Raw genomic sequence first — 19,794 nt, forward strand, 5'->3', positions numbered from 1 at the left:
AGCCCTCCCATTCAGATAAGGCACAACGCAAGGATGTCCGCTGTCACCACTTCTTTTCAGCCTCATTCTGGAAGTCCTTGCTAATGCATTAAGGACAGAAAGGGAAAAAAATGTGAACAGATTGTGAAGGAAGAAATAAAACCGACTCTTTAGACAGGTGAAATTATAATCTATGTAGAAAATCCAAAGTAATTGAAAAAAAAAGAATAAGTGATTTTAGTAAGGTAGCTGGACCTAGGTTAATTAATTATTGACATTATTAACTGGGGGATTTTTGCAGAAACTAATGCCTATGGCCTCTGATTTGTTATGTAAGTGAATACTGAAACATCTCCGATAAATAATGTTCAAGTTAAAAAAAGATGTATTAATATATCTCTGATCAGTTCAGTTCAGTCACTCAGTCCTGTCCAACTCTTTGCGACCCCATGAATCGCAGCACGGCAGGCCTCCCTGTCCATCACCAACTCCCGGAGTTCACTCAAATTTACATCCATCGAGTCGGTGATGCCATCCAGCCATCTCATCCTCTGTCGTCCCCTTCTCCTCCTGCCCCCAATCCCTCCCAGCATCAGAGTCTTTTTCAATGAGTCAACTCTTCGCATGAGGTGCCCAAACTACTGGAGCTTCAGCTTTAGCATCATTCCTTCCAAAGAAGTCTCAGGGCTGATCTCCTTCAGAATGGACTGGTTGGATCTCCTTGCAGTCCAAGGGACCCTCAAGAGTCTTCTCCAACACCACAGTTCAAAAGCATCAATTCTTCAGCACTCAACCTTCTTCACAGTCCAACTCTCACATCCATACATGACTACTGGAAAAACCATAGCCTTGACTAGACGGACTTTAGTCGGCAAAGTAATGTCTCTGCTTTTGAATATGCTATCTAGGTTGGTCATAACTTTTCTTCCAAGGAGTAAGCATCTTTTAATTTCATGGCTGCAGTCACCATCTGCAGTGATTTTGGAGCCCAAAAGAGAAAGTCTGACTCTGTTTCCACTGTTTCCCCATCTATTTCCCATGAAGTGATGGGACCAGATGCCATGATCGTCATTTTCTGAATGTTGAGCTTAAGGCCAACTTTTTCACTCTCCTCTTTCACTTTCATCAAGAGGCTTTCTAGATCCTCTTCACTTTCTGCCATAAGGGTGGTGTCATCTGTATATCTGAGGTTATTGATATTTCTCCTGGCAACCTTGATTCCAGCTTGTGTTTCTTCCAGTCCAGCATTTCTCATGATGTACTCTGCATATAAGTTAAATAAGCAGGGTGACAAGATACAGCCTTGATGTACTCCTTTTCCTATTTGGAACCAGTCTGTTGTTCCATGTCCAGTTCTAACTGTTGCTTCTTGACCTGCATACAGATTTCTCAAGAGGCAGGTTAGGTGGTCTGGTATTCCCATCTCTTGAAGAATTTTCCACAGTTTATTGTGATCCACACAGTCAAAGGCTTTGGCATAGTCAATAAAGCAGAAATAGATGTTTTTCTGGGACTCTCTTCCTTTTTCCATGATCCAGCGGATGTTTGCAATTTGATCTCTGGTCCCTCCGCCTTCTCTAAAACCAGCTTGAACATCAGGAAGTTCACGGTTCACATATTGCTGAAGCCTGGCTTGGAGAATTTTGAGCATTACTTTACTAGCATGTGAGATGAGTGCCATTGTGCAGTAGTTTGAGCATTCTTTGGCATTGCCTTTCTTTGGGATTGGAATGAAAACTGATCTTTTCCAGTCCTGTGGCCACTGCTGAGTCTTCCAAATTTGCTGGCATATTGAGTGCAGCACTTTCACAGCATCATCTTTCAGGATTTGAAATAGCTCCACTGGAATTCCATCACCTCCACTAGCTTTGTTCGTAGTGATACTTTCTAAGGCCCACTTGACTTCACATTCCAGGATGTCTGGCTCTAGGTGAGTGATCACACCATCGTGATTATCTGGGTCGTGAAGATCTTTTTAGTACAGTTCTTCTGTGTATTCTTGCCACCTCTTCTTAATATCTTTTGCTTCTGTTAGGTCCAGACCATTTCTGTCCTTTATTGAGCCCATCTTTGCATGAAATGTTCCCTTGGTATCTCTAATTTTCTTGAAGAGATCTCTAGTCTTTCCCATTCTGTTCTTTTCCTCTATTTCTTTGCATTGATCCCTGAAGAAGGCTTTCTTATCTCTTCTTGCTGTTCTTTGGAACTCTGCATTCAGATGCTTATATCTTTCCTTTTCTCCTTTGCTTTTCACTTCTCTTCTTTTCACAGCTATTTGTAAGGCCTCTCCAGACAGCCATTTTGCTTTTTTGCATTTCTTTTCCATGGGGATGGTCTTGAACCCTGTCTCCCGTACAATGTCATAAACCTCATTCCATAGTTCATCAGGCACTCTATCTATCAGATCTAGGCCCTTAAATCTATTTCTCACTTCCACTGTATAATCATAAGGGATTTGATTTAGGTCATACCTGAATGGTCTAGTGATTTTTCCCTACTTTCTTTAATTTTTCCTATTTGGAACCAGTCTATTGTTCCATGTCCAGTTCTAACTGTTGCTTCCTGACCTGCATACAGGTTTCTCAAGAGACAGGTCAGATGGTCTGGTATTCCCATCTCTTGAAGAATTTTCCACAGTGTATTGTGATCCACACAGTAAAAGGCTTTGGCATAGTCAAAACCCACTGCTGAGTTTTACAAATTTGCTGGCATATTGAGTGCAGCACTTTCACAGCATCATCTCTCAGGATTTGAAATAGCTCAACTTGAATTCCATCACCTCCACTAGCTTTGGTCAATAATGTGTTAATATACAAAAGTCAACTGCTTTCCTATACACCACCAATGAAAACATGGAATTTGAATTATAAATACAACAGCATTTACATTGTTCTTCTTTAGTCACTAAGTCGTGTCCAACTCTTTTGCGACCCTGTGGACTCTAGCCCACCAGGCTCCTCTGTCCATGGGATTATCCAGGCAAGACTATTGAACTGCGTTTCTATTTCCTTCTCTGGGGCGGGGGGGTCTCCCTGACCCAGGGATCAAACCTGTGTCACCTGCATTGCAGGCGGATTCTTTACCACTGAGCCACCAGGGAAGCTCAAAGTTTACATAAGCACCCCCCCACCCCGAGTGAAACGCTTACATATAAATCTAACAAAATATGTACAAGTTTGATGCCAATACAACTACAAAGCTTTGACAAGAGCTACCAAAGAAGAACAAAATAAATGGAGAGACGTTCCATTTTCATGGACAGGAAGACTCATAGTATCAAGGTGTCTGTTCTTCTCAACTTAAGCTATGGAATCAAGCCACAAAATAATTTTTTGGCTATTGACAAACTGACTGTAAAGTTTGTATGGAGAAGGAAAAGATCCAGAGTAGCCAACTCAATATTGAAGGTGAAGAAGTCAGAAGAAGTCAGAAGAATGATGTTACCCAACTTCAAGACTATTATAAAGCTATTCAAGACAGTGTGGTATTCGTGAAAGAATAGACGAGTAGATCTATGGAACAGAATATAGAGCCCAGTTGCAGATCCCCTTAGATGATCTGACCCCAGTCTACTGATCACTGATAAAGTAAAAATAATCTCTTCAGCAAATGGTGCTGGAACAACTGGACAACCACATCCATTAAAGAAACAATGAAGATAGTCACACACCTTATACCCTTAACAAAAATGAACTAGAAATGGATCAGAGATATACATGTAAAATGCCAGAACTATAAGACTCCTGGTGATAACAGGAGAAAACCTAGATGACCTTCGGCATGCCTATACTTTGTAGATACAACATCGAAGTTAGGATCCATGAAGAAAATAATTGATAAGCTAGACTTTATTAAAATTAGAAACTTGTGCTTTGTGAAAGATAATTTCAAGATAATCAGAAGAGAAGCTACAGACTTGGAACAAATATTTGCAAAATAGATACCTTACAGAGGACTGTTATCCAAAACATACAAAGAACTCATAACACTCAACATTAAGAAAACAAACAACCCAACAACCCAAAACATACAAAGAACAGTTAAAACTTAACATTAAGAAAACAAACTACACTTCACCGAGATAGATATATGGACTGTAAATTAGTATATGAAGAAATGTTCCATATCATGTCATCAAAAAATACAAATTAAAACAATAATGAGATACTCTTATACACCTATAAGAGTGGCCAAAATCTGGGACACTGACAGCACCAAATGGTACTGCTACTTTAGAAAACCATTTGGTGATTCCTTGTAAAACTAAATATACGTTTACTGTTGGATCCAGCAATGGTGCCCTAGATATTTATCCAAATGAACTGAAAACTTGTATTTACATAAAAACCTGCACATGGATGTCTACCGCAGCTTTATTCATAATTGCCTAAACTTGGAAGCAACCAAGATGCCCTTCAGTGGGTGAATGGATAACTAAACTGTGGTACATGCAGACAACAGAATATTAATTAGTGCTAAAAAGGAATTAAAGTGAAAGTTGCTGAGTTGTGTCTGACTCTTTGGAACCCTGTGGACTATACAGTCCATAGAATTCTCCAGGCCAGAATACTGGAGTAGGTAGCCTTTCCTTTCTCCAGGAGATCTTCCCAACGCAGGAATCAAACCAAAGTCTCCCACATTGCAGGTGGATTCTTTACCAGCTGAGCCACAAGAGAAGCTCTCAAAAAAGAAATGAGCTATGAAGCCATGAAATGGTGCAAAGGAACGTGAAATACACATTATTAAGTGAAAGAAGCCAATCAGAAAAGGCTACATACTGTGTGGCTCCAATGCTGAAGGCAAAACTATGGAGACAGTAAAAGAATGAGTGGTTGCCAGGGATGAGACTAGGGAGGGATGAACAGGCAGTGCACAGAGGATTCTTAGGGCAGTGAAAGTGCTCTTGACATGGTAAGGACTGATACATGTCATTATACATTTGTCTAAATCCATAGAATGTACATATCAGGAGTGAATCCTAATGCAAACAGTGGACTCTGGGTGTCATGACATGTCAATGTAGGCTCATCACTTGTAACAAATGTACTACATACACTGAGGGGGGATGTTGATAGTGGGGGATGCTATGCATATGAGGGAGGGTTATGTGTGTGTCCTTAGTCACTAACTCATGTCTGACGCTTTGTGACCCCATGGACTGTAGCCCATCAGGCTCCTCTGTCTGTGGGACTTTCCAGGCAAGAATACTGGAGTAGTGGATTGCCGTTTCCACCTCCAAGGAATCTTCCTGACCCAGGAATTGAACCTGTGTCTTCGCATCCTCTGCACTGGCATGTGGATTCTTTACCACTAGCCATCTGCGAAGCCCCATGGCGGGTAGGGCAGCAAGTGAATATTTCAGAAATCTCTGTACCTTCCTCTGAATTTTGCTCTGAACCTAAAACTGCTGAAAAAATAAAGTCCCTTTTAACCTTATGGTCAAAGGGCTCATGCAGTCAGTTCAAAAGAAGAGACACTAATTCCCAATCTTTAGGTGAAAAGACATTCTGCATCATTAGTTTTTAGGGAAATACAAATGAGGCACACCTTTAATCCACTGGTATGACTGAAATTTTAAAGATTCATAATAGGAATAGTATTGACAAGATTGTGGAGCAAATGGAAATCTTATACTTTGCTTATAGTAATTTAATATGGTAAAATCACCTTGGAAAATGGATTGTAATTTCTCAAAATTAAAGACACACCTACTCTGTAATCCAGCAATTTCTCCCCTGCATATTTATCCAAGTTAAATGGGCTTCCCAGATGGCTCAGTGGTAAAGTATCCACCTGCCAAGGCATGAAACATGGATTTGACCCCTGGGTCAGGGAGATCCCCTGGAAAAGGAAATGGCAACACACTCCAGCATTCTTGCCTGGGAAACCCCAAGGACAGAGGAGGCTGGTGGGTTACAGTCCATGGGGTCACAAAGCAGCTGGATACAACTTAGTAATTAAAAAACAACCACAGAAATGAAAACATATGTCAGTTTGAAGACTTCTACAGTAATGTTCATAACAGCTTTATTAATAATAGTGGAAAACATGAAACTATCCAATATCCATCATTAGATGACTAAAAACAACCAAATTGTGGTGTATTCATTGAATGACATCCTTCTTTGCAATAAAAATGAATTCCTGAACATGCAAAACATTTGGGAACAGCACACACTTCATTTTGAACAAAAGCAGATGGTTAAAAGAGTACATTATTCCATCAACAGAGTTCTAGAATAGTCTAAAATGAATATATGGTGACAGATATGTTAATAGAAATTAGATCAATCATTGGGTGAATGGGAAGATTTACTGCCAAGTATCCCAAGAGCAATTTTCTGGCAGGAAGAAACTGTTTTATATTTTGATTAGAGATGGTTACAGGATATTACAGAGTTGCTAAAATTCCTCAACCATACACCTACAATCTGAATTTACTGTGTATAATTGTATATAAAGTTGACAAAAAATCATGGAATATGAGGCAAAATTGAAGGTTAATGATGCTGAAGGAGATCAACCCTGGGATTTCTTTGGAAGGAATGATGCTGAAGCTGAAACTCCAGTACTTTGGCCACCTCATGCGAAGAGTTGACTCATTGGAAAAGTCTCTGATGCTGGGAGGGATTGGGGGCAGGAGAGGAAGGGGACGACAGAGGATGAGATGGCTGAATGGCATCACTGACTTGATGGACGCGAGTCTGAGTGAACTCCGGGAGTTGGCGATGGACAGGGAGGCCTGGCGTGCTGCGATTCATGGGGTCGCAGAGAGTCGGACATGACTGAGCGACTGAACTGAATGATGAAATCAATAGAAATTATTATGACAGTTTAGTAATTCATTAAGAACAGATCAATTTTAAACAGAAATAATGAGTAACATGTTGTTACTGGATTGCTGTTAATCCAAACGATGAGTAATGAGTCAAATGATCAAACTGGAAAAAGTACCGAAATTTTGACATAAAATACTGACATATAAAACTCACAATATATGTCTAAAAATGAGAAAATCTGTAACAACCTAGTAGTAGTAATGTGTTATCTGTTCCAAGTATTTAATGTCAATCATTACACCAGAAACTTTTATGTGCTCTAAATTTTATACATTGTATATGAAAAAAAGCTTGATAGAAAATTTTTTAAACTTGATAATCCTAAAAATTTGCACATTATCAAGTGAAATATTAACTTGAAACTTTTATAAACTCAATAACATTTTATCAACCTTATTAGAAAAAAGACTGAATTATCTTTGTGTTCCCTGTGTAATAATCTTCAACCTCATTGTTGAGGTTAAAGGGTATGAGGTCCAAATACACAACTTTTAGTGAATTGTTTGCAGCTTACATGTTTGTCTCAAAATTTTTAGTATCTGTGGGTTTTGTCCATTTAAAACATTTGCAGTTTGTGGCATTCATTTTACATAAACATTAAAGACACACCCTTCAAGTTGTCTAGACTTTGGGCTCTAACTCCTGAACATAGCTTGGATCAATGGGTCTCTGAGTGTAAAAAGCAAAGTTGTGGGAGACCACCTTCAGTCTAATTTCATAAAGTTTAAAAACATTCAAAACTTAATATAGTTACAGATTAAAGACAACCGTGGTAAAATGATAAGGAAATGCCTACAGTGGGCTCAGAGGCAGGATGACTTTATGGCTTTAGTGGGCAGTAGGCACTTTTTGCCTTTCATGGGCACTTTTCTCCTTAAAAATACCCAAAATCGTATTTTAGGACTGTGTTGGTATAACGACAGATGGTAACTATTAATAGATTTTCCTCAACCTAAAATTTCACTTGTTTTCTGATTCTCCAAGAAGTTAAAAGTTTCATGTGTCCCTAGCCCAAGCTATAACGTGTAATGGAGAAGCCTTTCTGCTCAGTGTTCATTGTAATATTCCGTTTCTTACACCATGGTGAGTTTTAGCATTTTATACAACCATCCTTTCATGGCTAGTTTAATAACGTATCTCATGCATCGTGCAAGGATATAAATGAAAATGATTATCTCAGGCACATAGAAATAAGTGATTTTTACTATCTTGTTTCTCTTTCAAAAATAATTTTTTTTCAATAGCCAGCTGGATCCCTATTTTTCAGAAGTACTATTTTTTAAAGGATATACACACACAACTTATAGCACAATATATAATTTGTGACTTTCCTATTTAACCCCTGGATTTTACTTTGGCCAACACCGTCCAAGAGACAGAGGAAAACCGAGAAATGAGAATTAACGGTCACCGCCTTGGGCCTGGACGGTTAAAATTTCCATAACGGGCACAGGGCTTTCCGATAAGCCACGCCCCCTTCTGGAATGTTCACCAGCACCCTTCCCCCGCTTCACCCACTGCCCCTTCTCATTCTGCGGGTCGAGTTCTCCGGGGTAAGGTCGTCGCTGGCCCTCTTCTCCAGCTGTGCCCGCCTCGGCCTCTCTGCTTTGCTTCTCCGAACTGGGCCCGCCTCGGCCTCTGCTTTCCTTTAGAGCCTTGATCATAACTAATAATTATTACTTTTTTTCCTGTCACCTTCTCAGCTAGTGGTGGCGCCTCGTCGTTGTCGTCGTCAGTAGTAGCGTCAAGAAAGAAAAGGGTAGGCTTTCCAGGGGTTGTACTGTTTTCCTCTGTATTTCTTCTCTTTGCAGTCTTTTTTTTTTTACTAAGTATATATCTGTTTCCCACGAATTACGTGTTGTTTACGCACTATTCTGTTTTAGGTCTTAAATCTAAAAAGAAAAAAAATTGCTTCGCAACTCATAACAGGCTCTGCTGAAACTCGTGAGGCGTCGAAGAGAGAAGAAACAGAACCTAACGGAAAAGGCAGGAGGGTAGGCGTACAGGGGCCCCAAGGTGGGCCCGTCAGGCGCGGCTGCTGCCGGCACAAATCCTGGGCCAGGCCCGGGTCAACGTTAGGCCGCGAGCTTGCCTCTGGGGCCTTGGGGGCCTCTGCCCCTCCCGCCCATGCCTCCCTGCCCCTCCTGCCCCTCCTGCCCCTCCTGCCCCTCCCTCCCCCCTCCTGCCCCTCCCTCCCCCCTCCTGCCCCTCCCTCCCCCCTCCTGCCCCTCCCTCCCCCCTCCTGCCCCTCCCTCCCCCCTCCTGCCCCTCCCTCCTCCCCCTCCTCCCCCTCCCTCCTCCCCCCTCCTCCCCCTCCCTCCCTCCTCCTCCCCCTCCCTCCCCCCTTTCCTCCTCCCTCCCCCCTCCTGCCTTCCTGCCCTCCTGCCCCTGCCCGCCTCCTTCCGCCTCCTGCCCCCTCCTCCCCGCCCCTCCCGCCCCTCCCGCCCCTCCCGCCCCTCCCGCCCCTCCCGCTCCTCCCGCTCCTCCCGCTCCTCCCGCTCCTCCCGCTCCTCCCGCTCCGCAAGACACTCCTGATTGGCCAGGCCCTAGCCCGGAAGTGGTGCCACGCCGGGCTCCCGGGCTCCTGGCTGAGCCCCGGCGCACTTCCCCACGCCCCGCCCCTCGGTGGGGGCATCAAAACAAGAGAGCGGCGGCTGGGGCGGGCCTGCGGACGGCCGACGCCGCGCAGGGGGCGGGGCCTGAGCTCGCGGCGTCCGCTAGTTGGCTGACGGGGGAACTTGGGGTTGCGCGGCCGCGCTTCCGCCCTCGGCCGACTGTGGAGCCGAGGCATGGAGGCGGGTTAACCCCCGGCGCGAGGCCGAGCAGGCGGTGAGGAGAACGGGGGGCTCGAGGCTGCAAGCCCGGCGGGCCCGAGTGCGCTCGCGGCTGGTGAGTGCCGGGCCGCGTGGAGTAACCGTCGCGGCGCGTGAGGCAGCGGCGGGTGGGGGAGGGGCGGCGCGAGCTTGGCCGCGTCCTTCGGGAGAGTTGAGGCGCGCGAAGCGGGAGCATCCCCGCCGCGGCCGCATCCCCGCCGCGGCCGCTGGACCGCCCTCCTGTGTGTCTCGCGCCCCGGGGCCTCGGGCATTGGGACCCCCGTCCTCTCCTTTCACGTCGTTTACACTGCGGTCCCGTGTGAGCGGCACTGCGTAGTTTCGGTGGGACTGATGGGGGGGGGGGTCTCTCACTGTGGAAAGTCTCTGCCCTCTCGACGCCCCCTCCTTTCTCCTGATGGGGTCCGTGGCTTTGGAGAGAGTGCCACTCCCGAGTGGCCACCTGAGCCCTCCTGCCCCACCTGAAGGCGATGTATCGCTGACAGCCACAAGGGGCTTTGCCTCCTTCCCCACCTCCTAGGAGCGACAGTACCAAGAGCCTGAAGGAACCGTCACGAGGTTCGAGGTTCGAAGGATCGGTTTGCCATTTAAAGCGACAGAGATGAATTAGTTGCTGACGGTCCTAGGGCTGAACTCACATTTGCTAATTGGGGTTTTTTTTGACAAAAGTGGCTCGCTGTCCCCTATGTGGGGACGAGGTCTCCTGTGAAACTAATCTCCCCTGTGGAGTCAGAATGGCAGTAGACCCACAGGCAAGTTGTTTATAATCTCTGAGCCCGAGCTTTTTCATCAAATGGTTACATTCCGCTCTGTAAGTATTGACGTGAAACTCAAATGAGAGTATATAAACCACTTCCTCAGTTTTGTTTTGCCTTTTCAGAAATGTTCTTTGCGGAGCCAGAGTCTGGGTGTATATGAATGCAGATCCTCACCCATTCCCAAATAAATCCAGGCATCTCAACTGAGAGGATCACTTCTCTGTAGGCCATCACCTCAGGTAATTTTTTTTTTTTAAGATTTATGTATTTTTGACTGCGCTGGGTCTTAGTTGCTGTGGGCATTCTCTAGTTGTGGTGTGTGGGCTTCTCACTGAGGTGGCTTCTCTTGTGGAGCATGGTTTCTAGGGCAGAGTTCAGTAGTTGTCCCAGGGCATGTGCGATTTTCCTGGACCAGGGATGGAACCTATGGCTCCTGCATTGGCAGGTGATTTCTTAACCAGTGGACCACCAGGAACTACTCCAGGTAATTGTTAAATTAACATTTAAGGCATTTTTTTTCAGTCACTTAATATGTGCCCAGCACTGAAGTAAAGTATATACAAAACAGATCCTTGCCCACTGAAAAACTCAAAATTTTTGAGGATGGAGCATGTATGTGGGAAACATCTGATAGTAAGTACCTCAGCCTGACAAGGTGAATGTAGTGATAGAAACTGTATAGAGTCCTGAGAAGAAAGTCAAAGAAACTGGACAGGGAGGGGCTGAGATAGACTACTAGCTCCCAGGCATGATGATGCTCAGAGATGAATTGCACATAAGTGAAGTGAAGTCGCTCACTCGTGTCCGACTCTTTGCCACCCCGTGGACTGTAACCTACTAGGCTTCTCCGTCCATGGTTTTCTCCAGGCAAGAATACTGCAGTGGGTTGCCATTTCCTTCTCCAGGGGAATTGCACATAAGTAGATCTCAAATCTGTCTTTTTATTGGACTTACTGCTGGAATTGTTTTAGATTGAACCTGAATTTTATCAGTGGTATCGCACCATCTGCTTTTTTCTCCCAAGTTCCTTTGGTGAGTCATGCGTATTCAGGTTTGAGATCCAGGTAGAGGTCTGCCAAGTTCCTTTGGTGAGTCATGTGTGTTCAGGTTTAAGATCCAGGTAGAGGTCTGAAGGGTAGGTGTTAAAGGCAGAAGAGCTCCCATAAATGAAGGTAATGCCAAATACAAGGAGGCATTTTAGGAAGAGCAAATGACGGGGAAATGGCAAGAGATGATCCTGAAGCCAGCTCTTGCAGGGACTGTGTGGTGAGCTCAAAAGTTATTGCCCAGATGTAGAGGAGTCATTTGTGCTTTCAAAGTCCAGTTTTTGGTTTGGCCTTTGGCAGCGTTTTGGGAAAGAATTGATGGTGGATCAAAGAAGCTCGGCTCAGTTCAGTTCAGTTGCTCAGTCGTGTCCGACTCTTTGTGACCCCATGAACTGTAGCACGCCAGGCCTCCCTGGAGTCCACCCAAACCCATGTCTGTTGAGTCGGTGATGCCATCCAACCATCTCATCCTCTGTCATCCCCTTCTCCTGCCCTCAATCTTTCCCAGCATCAGGGTTTTTTCAAATGAGTCAGCTTTTCACATCAGGTCGCCAAAGTATTGGGAGTTTCAGCTTCAACATCAGTCCTTTCAATAAACACCCAGGACTGATCTTTAGGATCAAACAAGAGGCAGATCATTTGTTTTCTTATGGAATCTAGGCAAATAGTGAAAATGTATTAAGGTAGTGACAGTCTCACTGACGGTTAAGTGCAGATGTAATTAAGGTGGTAGACACTGTGAAACTTGTAGAGATGGGTCAAAGGGAAGAGAGAATACAATTAACAGGTTACTGGTTTGAAAACTGCATGGTAATACCATGGATATAGAGAATACAGGACAGATCACAGATTTAAGGGAAGGACTTTGTTCTCTTCTGGTCCTGTTTACTCTGACGCACCAGTCAAGTGAGTAGAGCTTTTCTATACAGTTGGATATTGGGTAGAGTTGGCCTTCCATATCTTCAGGTATGTGAATAGAGAGAGCCAGCTGTGTTCTTTGTGCTACACTGTTTTATGTGGGGCATTGAGTATCTGCAGATCCATGGTGGGGGTTTAGCTTCTAGAACCAATTGCTTGCAGGTACTGAGGGACAGTTGTATATCTTTCTGGAATTTTAGGCTAGGCTATCATTATTGAGTAGCTGAAACATAGGTAAGCATTGCACTGAGTTTACATACATTTTTAGTCTTTGGGAAGCTTCAGTGTAAGTAGTAGTTAATGGGTTGAATTAAGTCACCTAGAAAGAGGATACTGAATGAAGAGGAGGATGGAACCCTGAGGACAAATCTTTGGACATTAAAGGAACCAGATGGTTCTGGAGATTGGGTAGAGGAAGTGAAAGGAGAATTGTATCTTGGCTGTGGATTAAATTTTGGCATTTTCACATTCTGGAGTCCAGTAAAGAACCACCTGGATTTGATATTACAGAGATTATTAGGGACTTTTGTGAAAACATTCAGTGAAATGTAAGACAGAACCCAGAGTGCAAAGGAACCAAATTATTTTTTCAAGGGTTAGTTTCCTGGTGTGGAAACGTTCTTAGTGGACTCAGTGCTTTCACTGCTGCAGCCTGGGTTCAGTCCCTTAGTTCAGTTTTGGGGAACTAAGATCCCACAAGCCACTTGACCCAGCTGAGGGGGGAAAAATAAAAATAAATGAAAACAATTGCAAAGAAGTTTTGCATAATTAAAATTTCCAAGAAGTGGGACTTCTCTGGTGGTCCAGTGGTTAGGACTCTGCCTTCTAATGCAGGGGCCACTGATTTGATACCTGGTGGGGGAGCTAGGTTCCCACATGCTGTGTGGTGCAGCCAATAAATAAAAAATTCCAAGAAGTTTTAGCTAGGACAGGTAGAAGAAGTGATTGTTTTATGAAGTGTCTGGCCAGCTGTTATTTAGAAATAGCAGCCCTGGCTAAGTCAGTGGAAAGTAACAGTTACATCTCTGTTGAAGCATCCTTTGTGATCGTCAAATCAGCTCTCTCTCTAATGCACAGGAGCAGCTCTGATTTCTGCAGCTTGAGGATTCCCTGGACACCCGCATTTGTCAGTAATGGTTCCCAGCAGTAAAAACGCTGATGAAATTAACAAAACTGCCTTCCAGAAGAAGTGAGTTGTGCATAAACTTGCAAGGTTCATGGCCATCTACCAACAGTTTTCCCTTTAAAGAAAAATCACAATATACTTAACTATACCCTGTTCACATTTTTTGGGCTTAACTATCAGGCCAATGATTTTGTTTTAAGGACATAGCAACACCCGTTTATGACCTTTTGAGAGGAGCTATGGAAATGGATGCTTCTGTTGTTGATGGGCTCTATAGCACTGTTCTGTTTCTGAATTCCATTCTTAACCTGTTGTATGGCAGTAACTTCCATCTGCTTAGAAAATTTATAGTGTTGCTTTCTGGAATGTGGAAGTAGGCTAGCTTTTGAATGAGCTGAATAAAAATCAAACTCCCTAATTGTTTTTTCCTTTGGCAGCACATGTGGGATCTTACATGTGCCCCCTGCCTTGGAAGTGTGGAGTCTTAATCACTGGACTTCTGGAAAGGTCCCTCCATAATTTTCTTAATAGAAGGTTTCTTTTGCTAACTAACCCTCAATATTTATTGGAAGGACTGATGCTGAAGCTGAAGCTCTGGTATTTTGGCCACCTGATGCGAAGAGCCAACTCATTGGAAAAGACTGATGCTGGGAAAGATTGAAGGCAAAAGGAGAAGGGGGTGGCAGAGGATGAGATGCTTAGATAGCATCACTGACTTGTGGACATGAGTCTGAGCAAACTCTGGGAGATAGTGAGGGACAGGGAAGACTGGTATGCTGTAGTCTGGAGGGTTGCAAAGAGTTGGATAAGACTTAACGTCTGAACAGCTGTTAATAGTTAAAGTACACAGCATTTTATTTGTATTTCAGGATGTTCATTTCTTCAAAGTTTCAGTTGACTGCAGTCCGTTACCTGTGCAAATCAAGCTTGAAGCAATTGATGTTTGAGAAATCTCCCCTAAGTTTTGTTTTCTGTTTCCACACCCTGTAGAAAGTGAAACTTAATAAATTAGATTTCATCAACAGGAAAATCCAGCTTGTGCAGACTTTCTGGTATTATAGTACAGTTTTTTAAGGTATAAGAAGTTCTTTGAAATTTATATTCTGCAGAGACATGGTGACATAGTGTCCATTATTTTACTCAGTATTCCCTTGCTTGCAGCACCCTTAAAAAAATGTTATTGAATTAGAAGTAGTGTCAAGAAGGCAATGACACCCCACTCCAGTACTCTTGCCTGGAAAATCCCATGGGCGGCAGAGCCTGGTAAGCTGCAGTCCATGCGGTGGCGAAGAATTGGACATGGCTGAGCGACTTCACTTTCACTTTTTACTTTCATGCATTGGAGAAGGAAATGGCAACCCATCCAGTACTCTTGTCTGGAGAGTCCCAGGGATGGGGGAGCCTGTTTGGCTTCCATCTATGGGATCGCACAGAGTCGGACACGACTGAAGTGCCTTAGCAGCAGCAGCAGCAGCGTCAAGAAAGGGCAAGACTCTCTAGTCTAACTCACATATTGTTTGTTTTTCAGATGAGGACTGTGTAATTCGTGTTATCTTTGCTCTGCTTTTCAAGAAGCTCCTAAATTAGGACTTAGTGAAATTTTTTCTAAATCAGTTTTGGTTTCTCTCTCTAAATCTCCTTTTAAAATGTTCTTTTCTGTATGTACTTTAATGTTGAAAGCTTCCCTGAATTCTTTTTAGAAGCATGAAAAAAATGCAGCTAATATTTAATTTAAAAATTCAGTTCACAAGGCATGCATGTTTTTGATTATACAGAAGTTATAAGATTTGTCAAGATGTGATCGACCTCCCATTTATTCATTCTGAATTTTAGGGTGATAGGCATTTAAAAATTTCACACATTGAAGTTTCTGTCCCCAAATAAGCAATGACTTGAATCATATTTCTTAACCTTTTGTTGTCTTTTCTCCCTCTCTGAAAGGAAGCTTTTTAGGCATTTCTTTCCTATGAATTTCCCATAGATTTTAATAGCACCAATATATTACATACCTCTTTATGTATATCTGTGGTTTATACATAAAAAGAGTGGGACTTTTTTTGTGTCCCACTAGTTTTCATCTCTTAAGAATGTTGTCCCTCTCGATGAGAATGAATGGTTTAAGTTGATCCAGTGAGGAAATGAATTTCATTGGGTTTACAAATGGGTTTGTAACTTTCCCGTTAGGCTGATACTTTACATTCATTGGATAGTTAAGATCAAGGTTTCAAGATCAAGTTTGTTGGGTAATTTCCTGGCCTAGTTCCCAATAAAACAAAACATTTTCATAGTATAAAACACTTGGTTTGATTTTCCTTGGGTGTGGTTTTCTTTTTTGTCGTCAAAGACAGCTCATAGCTATTTGGATAATGCCTTGTCTGATGTTTTTCTTGGGAATAGACTGGGGCTGTGGTTTGGGGGCAGCATATTGCAGAGTTGAAGTTCCTGCCTCATCATACTGTGTCTGGGGTTACCAACATGGCTTAGCACCAGTGATATTAACCTTGATGGCTTGGTTAAGGTTTTGTTTGCCAGGCGTCTCTGCTGTATGTGTGATTTTCACTTTCCATTGAAAGTGTTTCACCAAGTCCAGCCTTGACTCAAGATTAAGCTCCACTCCTGGAATAGGGAGTATCTATATTATTTGCAGTTCTTTTATAAGAAAAATTTGTCTCTTTCTCCACATTTGTTTATTCATTTGTATCAGTATGGGTTCATGTATATTTGTACTGTGGCTTATAATCCAATAGTGTGCTATTTTGTTAATCAAAATTCTTTCAGCTTTGGCCACAGGGATCTCTTTCAAGTTGGTGGCTAATATGTCCCTTTGACATGCCCCCATCCATCTGTGTTTTGAGCACTTTATTTCTGTTGCTACAAGATGCCCCAGACTCACTTATATTTTCCCTGCCCCGGGCTTTTGTTTCAGTGCAAAACATGTGCTTTCTGTTTAGCCATAGTATATTGCTTACTGACAGTGAACTTTCTCTTTGCTTTTATATGCATTTAGTGACATCTTAGCCTGCTTTTATTACACCTCATTAGAATTGGAGATCTCTTTGGATTTGGCTTCCACCCTGTTTGCTAATCCTCTGCTTCATGCCATCTGTAGTTCTGATAAACTTGACTTTGTTTTCCTTCAAGCCTTTGACATATTTGGTTCTTGGGATTTCCTCTTGTTTCCAGGTACCATCTTGCTACTTTGTTCTCTTTGAGACTGCTAGGATTTGGGAAATTAATTTTATCTTAACTCTTTTTACTTGAGTTTGGATGGGGGAAGCTCTGATGGTATTATACAATTCAAAATTGGAAACTCTGAAAGACTCAGTAGTATGAAAGTATGAAATTCAGTAGTAGTAGGCTTGTAGCTGTTGTATTTGTAGCCATTATGGTTTATACTAAATTGATGAGCAGTGAGTTATGGGCAGCAATTTATACACACACGTGCAAATTCATATATGTTCTTTCTAACCAATAGAAAAAATTCTCTGTATGAAGTTTTGTTATTGGTGTGGACTAATATTTATGGATTTTTTTAGGCTTCCAGGGATTTCTGGAAGATGGCCTCAGAGAATGTGAAAGGTTTCCTGAGCTTATCAGTTAACTCCAGTACGTGATTTAGAATACTCCAAGTCTATTTATTTTTGACTGTGCTGGGTCTCAGTTGCTGCATGGGCTTTTCTCTAGTTGTGGTGCGTAGGGGCTATTCTTCATTGCAGTGCTCAAGCTTCTCATTGTGATGTGTTCTCTTGTTGCAGAGTATGGGTTGTAAGGCACTCAGGCACAGTAGTTGTGGCTCCCAGGTTCTAGAGCACAGGCTCAATAGTTGTGGTACACGGGCTTAATTGCTCCAAGGCATGTGGAATCTTGGACCAAGGATCGAACCTGTCTTCTTCATTGGCAGGTGGATTCTACACCATTGAACCACCAGGGAAGCCCTCCAAAGTCTGTACTTTGAGAACATTGATGATTCTGTTTCTGTATATTTTCCATTGGTACTGAGTAGTTTGGAGCCTTCTTTATAGCACAGCTGTATGTCACCTTATGATTGTTACTAACTGCTTTCATTGCATTATTTTTCATATGTCACAGATAAGTTTTTACAAGTAGTCTCAGATTGAGTTTAGCCAGGGATTGGTAAGCTGGCCAGCAGAATGTTCTGGATGTGATGGAGGCACATTTAAGTTGAAGACAGGATCATTAGTAGGAAATGTACCCATTCTCCACCAGAATAGTCCTGAAGTGTTATGTGATGTTTTCCTTTAATCTTTCAATGTCTTCTTTTCTGAGTACAGGTGCAGAATGAGTACATGTTGTTGGTGTACCCCAGGGGGTACTTCCACCACTGACTTCCTGCAACGCTATGCATCCAAGACCCGCTCCAGTGAATTTCAGACAGCTGATGAAGACCTCTGCTACTGCTTGGAGTGTGTGGCTGAATACCACAAAGCAAGGGACGAATTGCCATTCTTACATGAGGTAATTTATATGAGATGGGTGGTTTGCCGTTCTTACATGAGGTAATTTATATGAGATGGGCAGTTTTTCCGAGCTTGATAACTAGGAAGGGGATACATTTGAACTGTATTGGAAGCATTCAAGGAGCTTGACAGTATGATTTAAACTGTGAAGGTTAAAATACTGCTAGTACCTAACTCATTACCTGTAGAGAGTGGGTGCTGAGTAATTGCTTATTGTCTAATGAAATTGAATTGACACCTAAGGCAGAATTTTATAATTCTCCTTTTATAGTCATTTTATGTAAAGCAGTTTTATGAAATGATGTATGGGGTTTTTTTTTGCTTCCATGTTTTTATGTCATTGTGTTTGACGGTGTTACAGGCAGGTGTTTGAATGGCCAATAGTTATTTTTTTTTCCTCTTTTCATTTTTTAAAAACAGTTTAAATTATTTCTTTTAATTGGAGGCTAATTACTTTACACTATTGTGGCTTTTGCCATACATTGACATGAGTCAGCCACGGGTGTACATGTGTCCCCCCCATCCTGAACCCCCTTCCTATCTTCCTTGCCACGCCATCCTCCTGGGTTGTCCCAGAGCACTGGCTTTGAGTGCCCGTTAACACTGGTGATCTGTTTTACACATGGTAATATACATGCTTCGATGCTATTCTCTCAAATCATCCCACCCTCGCCTTCTTCCACGTAGTCCAAAAGTTTGTTCATTACATCTGTATCTCTTGCTGTCTTGCATATAGTGTCATTGTTACTGTCTTTTCTAAATTCCATATATATGCGTTGATATACTGTATTGTATTGGTGTTTCTCTTTCTGACTTCTCTGTATGATAGGCTCCAGTTATATCTACCTCATTAGAACTGACTCAGACGTGTTCTTTTTTATAGCTGAATAATATTCCATTGTGTATATGTACCAAAACTTCCTTATCCATTTGTCTGCGATGGACATCTAGGTCCCATGTCCTAGCGGTTGTCACTGCAGTGTTGCAGTGAACATTGGGATACATGTGTCTCTTTCAGTTCTGGTTTCCTCAGTGTCCCCAGCAGCAGGATTGCTGGATCGTATGGCAGTTTTATTTCTATTTTTTTAAGGAATTGCCACATGGTTCTCCATAGTGACTATGCCAATTTGCATTCCCACCAACAATGTAAGAGGGTTCCCTTTTTTCCATACACTCTCCAACATTTATTGTTTGTAGACTTTTTGATGGCAGCCATTCTGACTGGCATGAGATGGTACCTCATTGTGGTTTTGATTTGAATTTTTCTGATAATGAGTGATGTTGAGCATCTTTTCATGTGTTTGTTAGCCATCTATCTATCTTCTTTGGGGAAATGTCTGTTTAGTTTTTTGGCCCACGTTTGATTGGGTCGTTTAGTTTTCTGGTATTGAGCTGCTTATATATTTTAGAGATTAATTTTTTGTTTTCTTTGCTGTTATTTTCTCCTATTCTGAAGGCTGCCTTTTCACCTTGCTAATAGTTTCCTTTGTTGTGCAAAGCTTTTAGGTTTAATTAGGTCCCATTTGTTTATTTTTGTTTTTATTTCCATTACTCTGGGAGGTGGAGTAATAGAGGATCTTGCTGTGATTTATGTCAGTGTTCTACCTATGCTTTTCCTCTAAGAGTTACTTAGTTTTTGGTCTTACATTTATATCTTTATTCCATTTTGAGTTTATTTTTGTGTATGGTGTTAGAAAATGTACTAGTTTCAATCTTTTACAGATGGTTGACCAGTTTTCCCAGCACCACTTGTTAAAGAGATTCTCTTTTCTCCATTGTATATTTTTGCCTCCTTTGTCAAAGATAAGGTGTCCATAGG

General features: G+C 42.5%; 1 protein-coding gene across 4 annotated transcripts in view; it reads left to right on the forward strand.

Annotated features, from left to right (window-relative positions):
- Positions 1–8,520: 8,520 nt before the first annotated feature.
- Positions 8,521–19,794, forward strand: part of SETX (senataxin) — an 85,750-nt gene continuing 74,476 nt past the window's right edge. Inside the window, exons 1-4 of one of the 4 annotated variants that reach the window (XM_069579996.1) lie at positions 8,521–8,577; positions 8,702–8,812; positions 10,530–10,646; positions 17,790–17,973. In XM_069579996.1, the coding sequence (XP_069436097.1) occupies positions 17,797–17,973 (177 nt within the window). In that variant the 5' untranslated portion in view covers positions 8,521–8,577; positions 8,702–8,812; positions 10,530–10,646; positions 17,790–17,796. Of the gene's footprint in view, positions 8,578–8,701; positions 8,813–9,380; positions 9,708–10,529; positions 10,647–13,448; positions 13,561–17,789; positions 17,974–19,794 lie in introns of those variants that run through there. The other 3 variants (XM_069579994.1, XM_069579995.1, XM_069579997.1) reach the window with 3 other exon arrangements.

Source organism: Ovis canadensis, chromosome 3, assembly GCF_042477335.2.
Source record: "Ovis canadensis isolate MfBH-ARS-UI-01 breed Bighorn chromosome 3, ARS-UI_OviCan_v2, whole genome shotgun sequence".
In the NCBI taxonomy this organism is placed as follows: domain Eukaryota; kingdom Metazoa; phylum Chordata; class Mammalia; order Artiodactyla; family Bovidae; genus Ovis; species Ovis canadensis.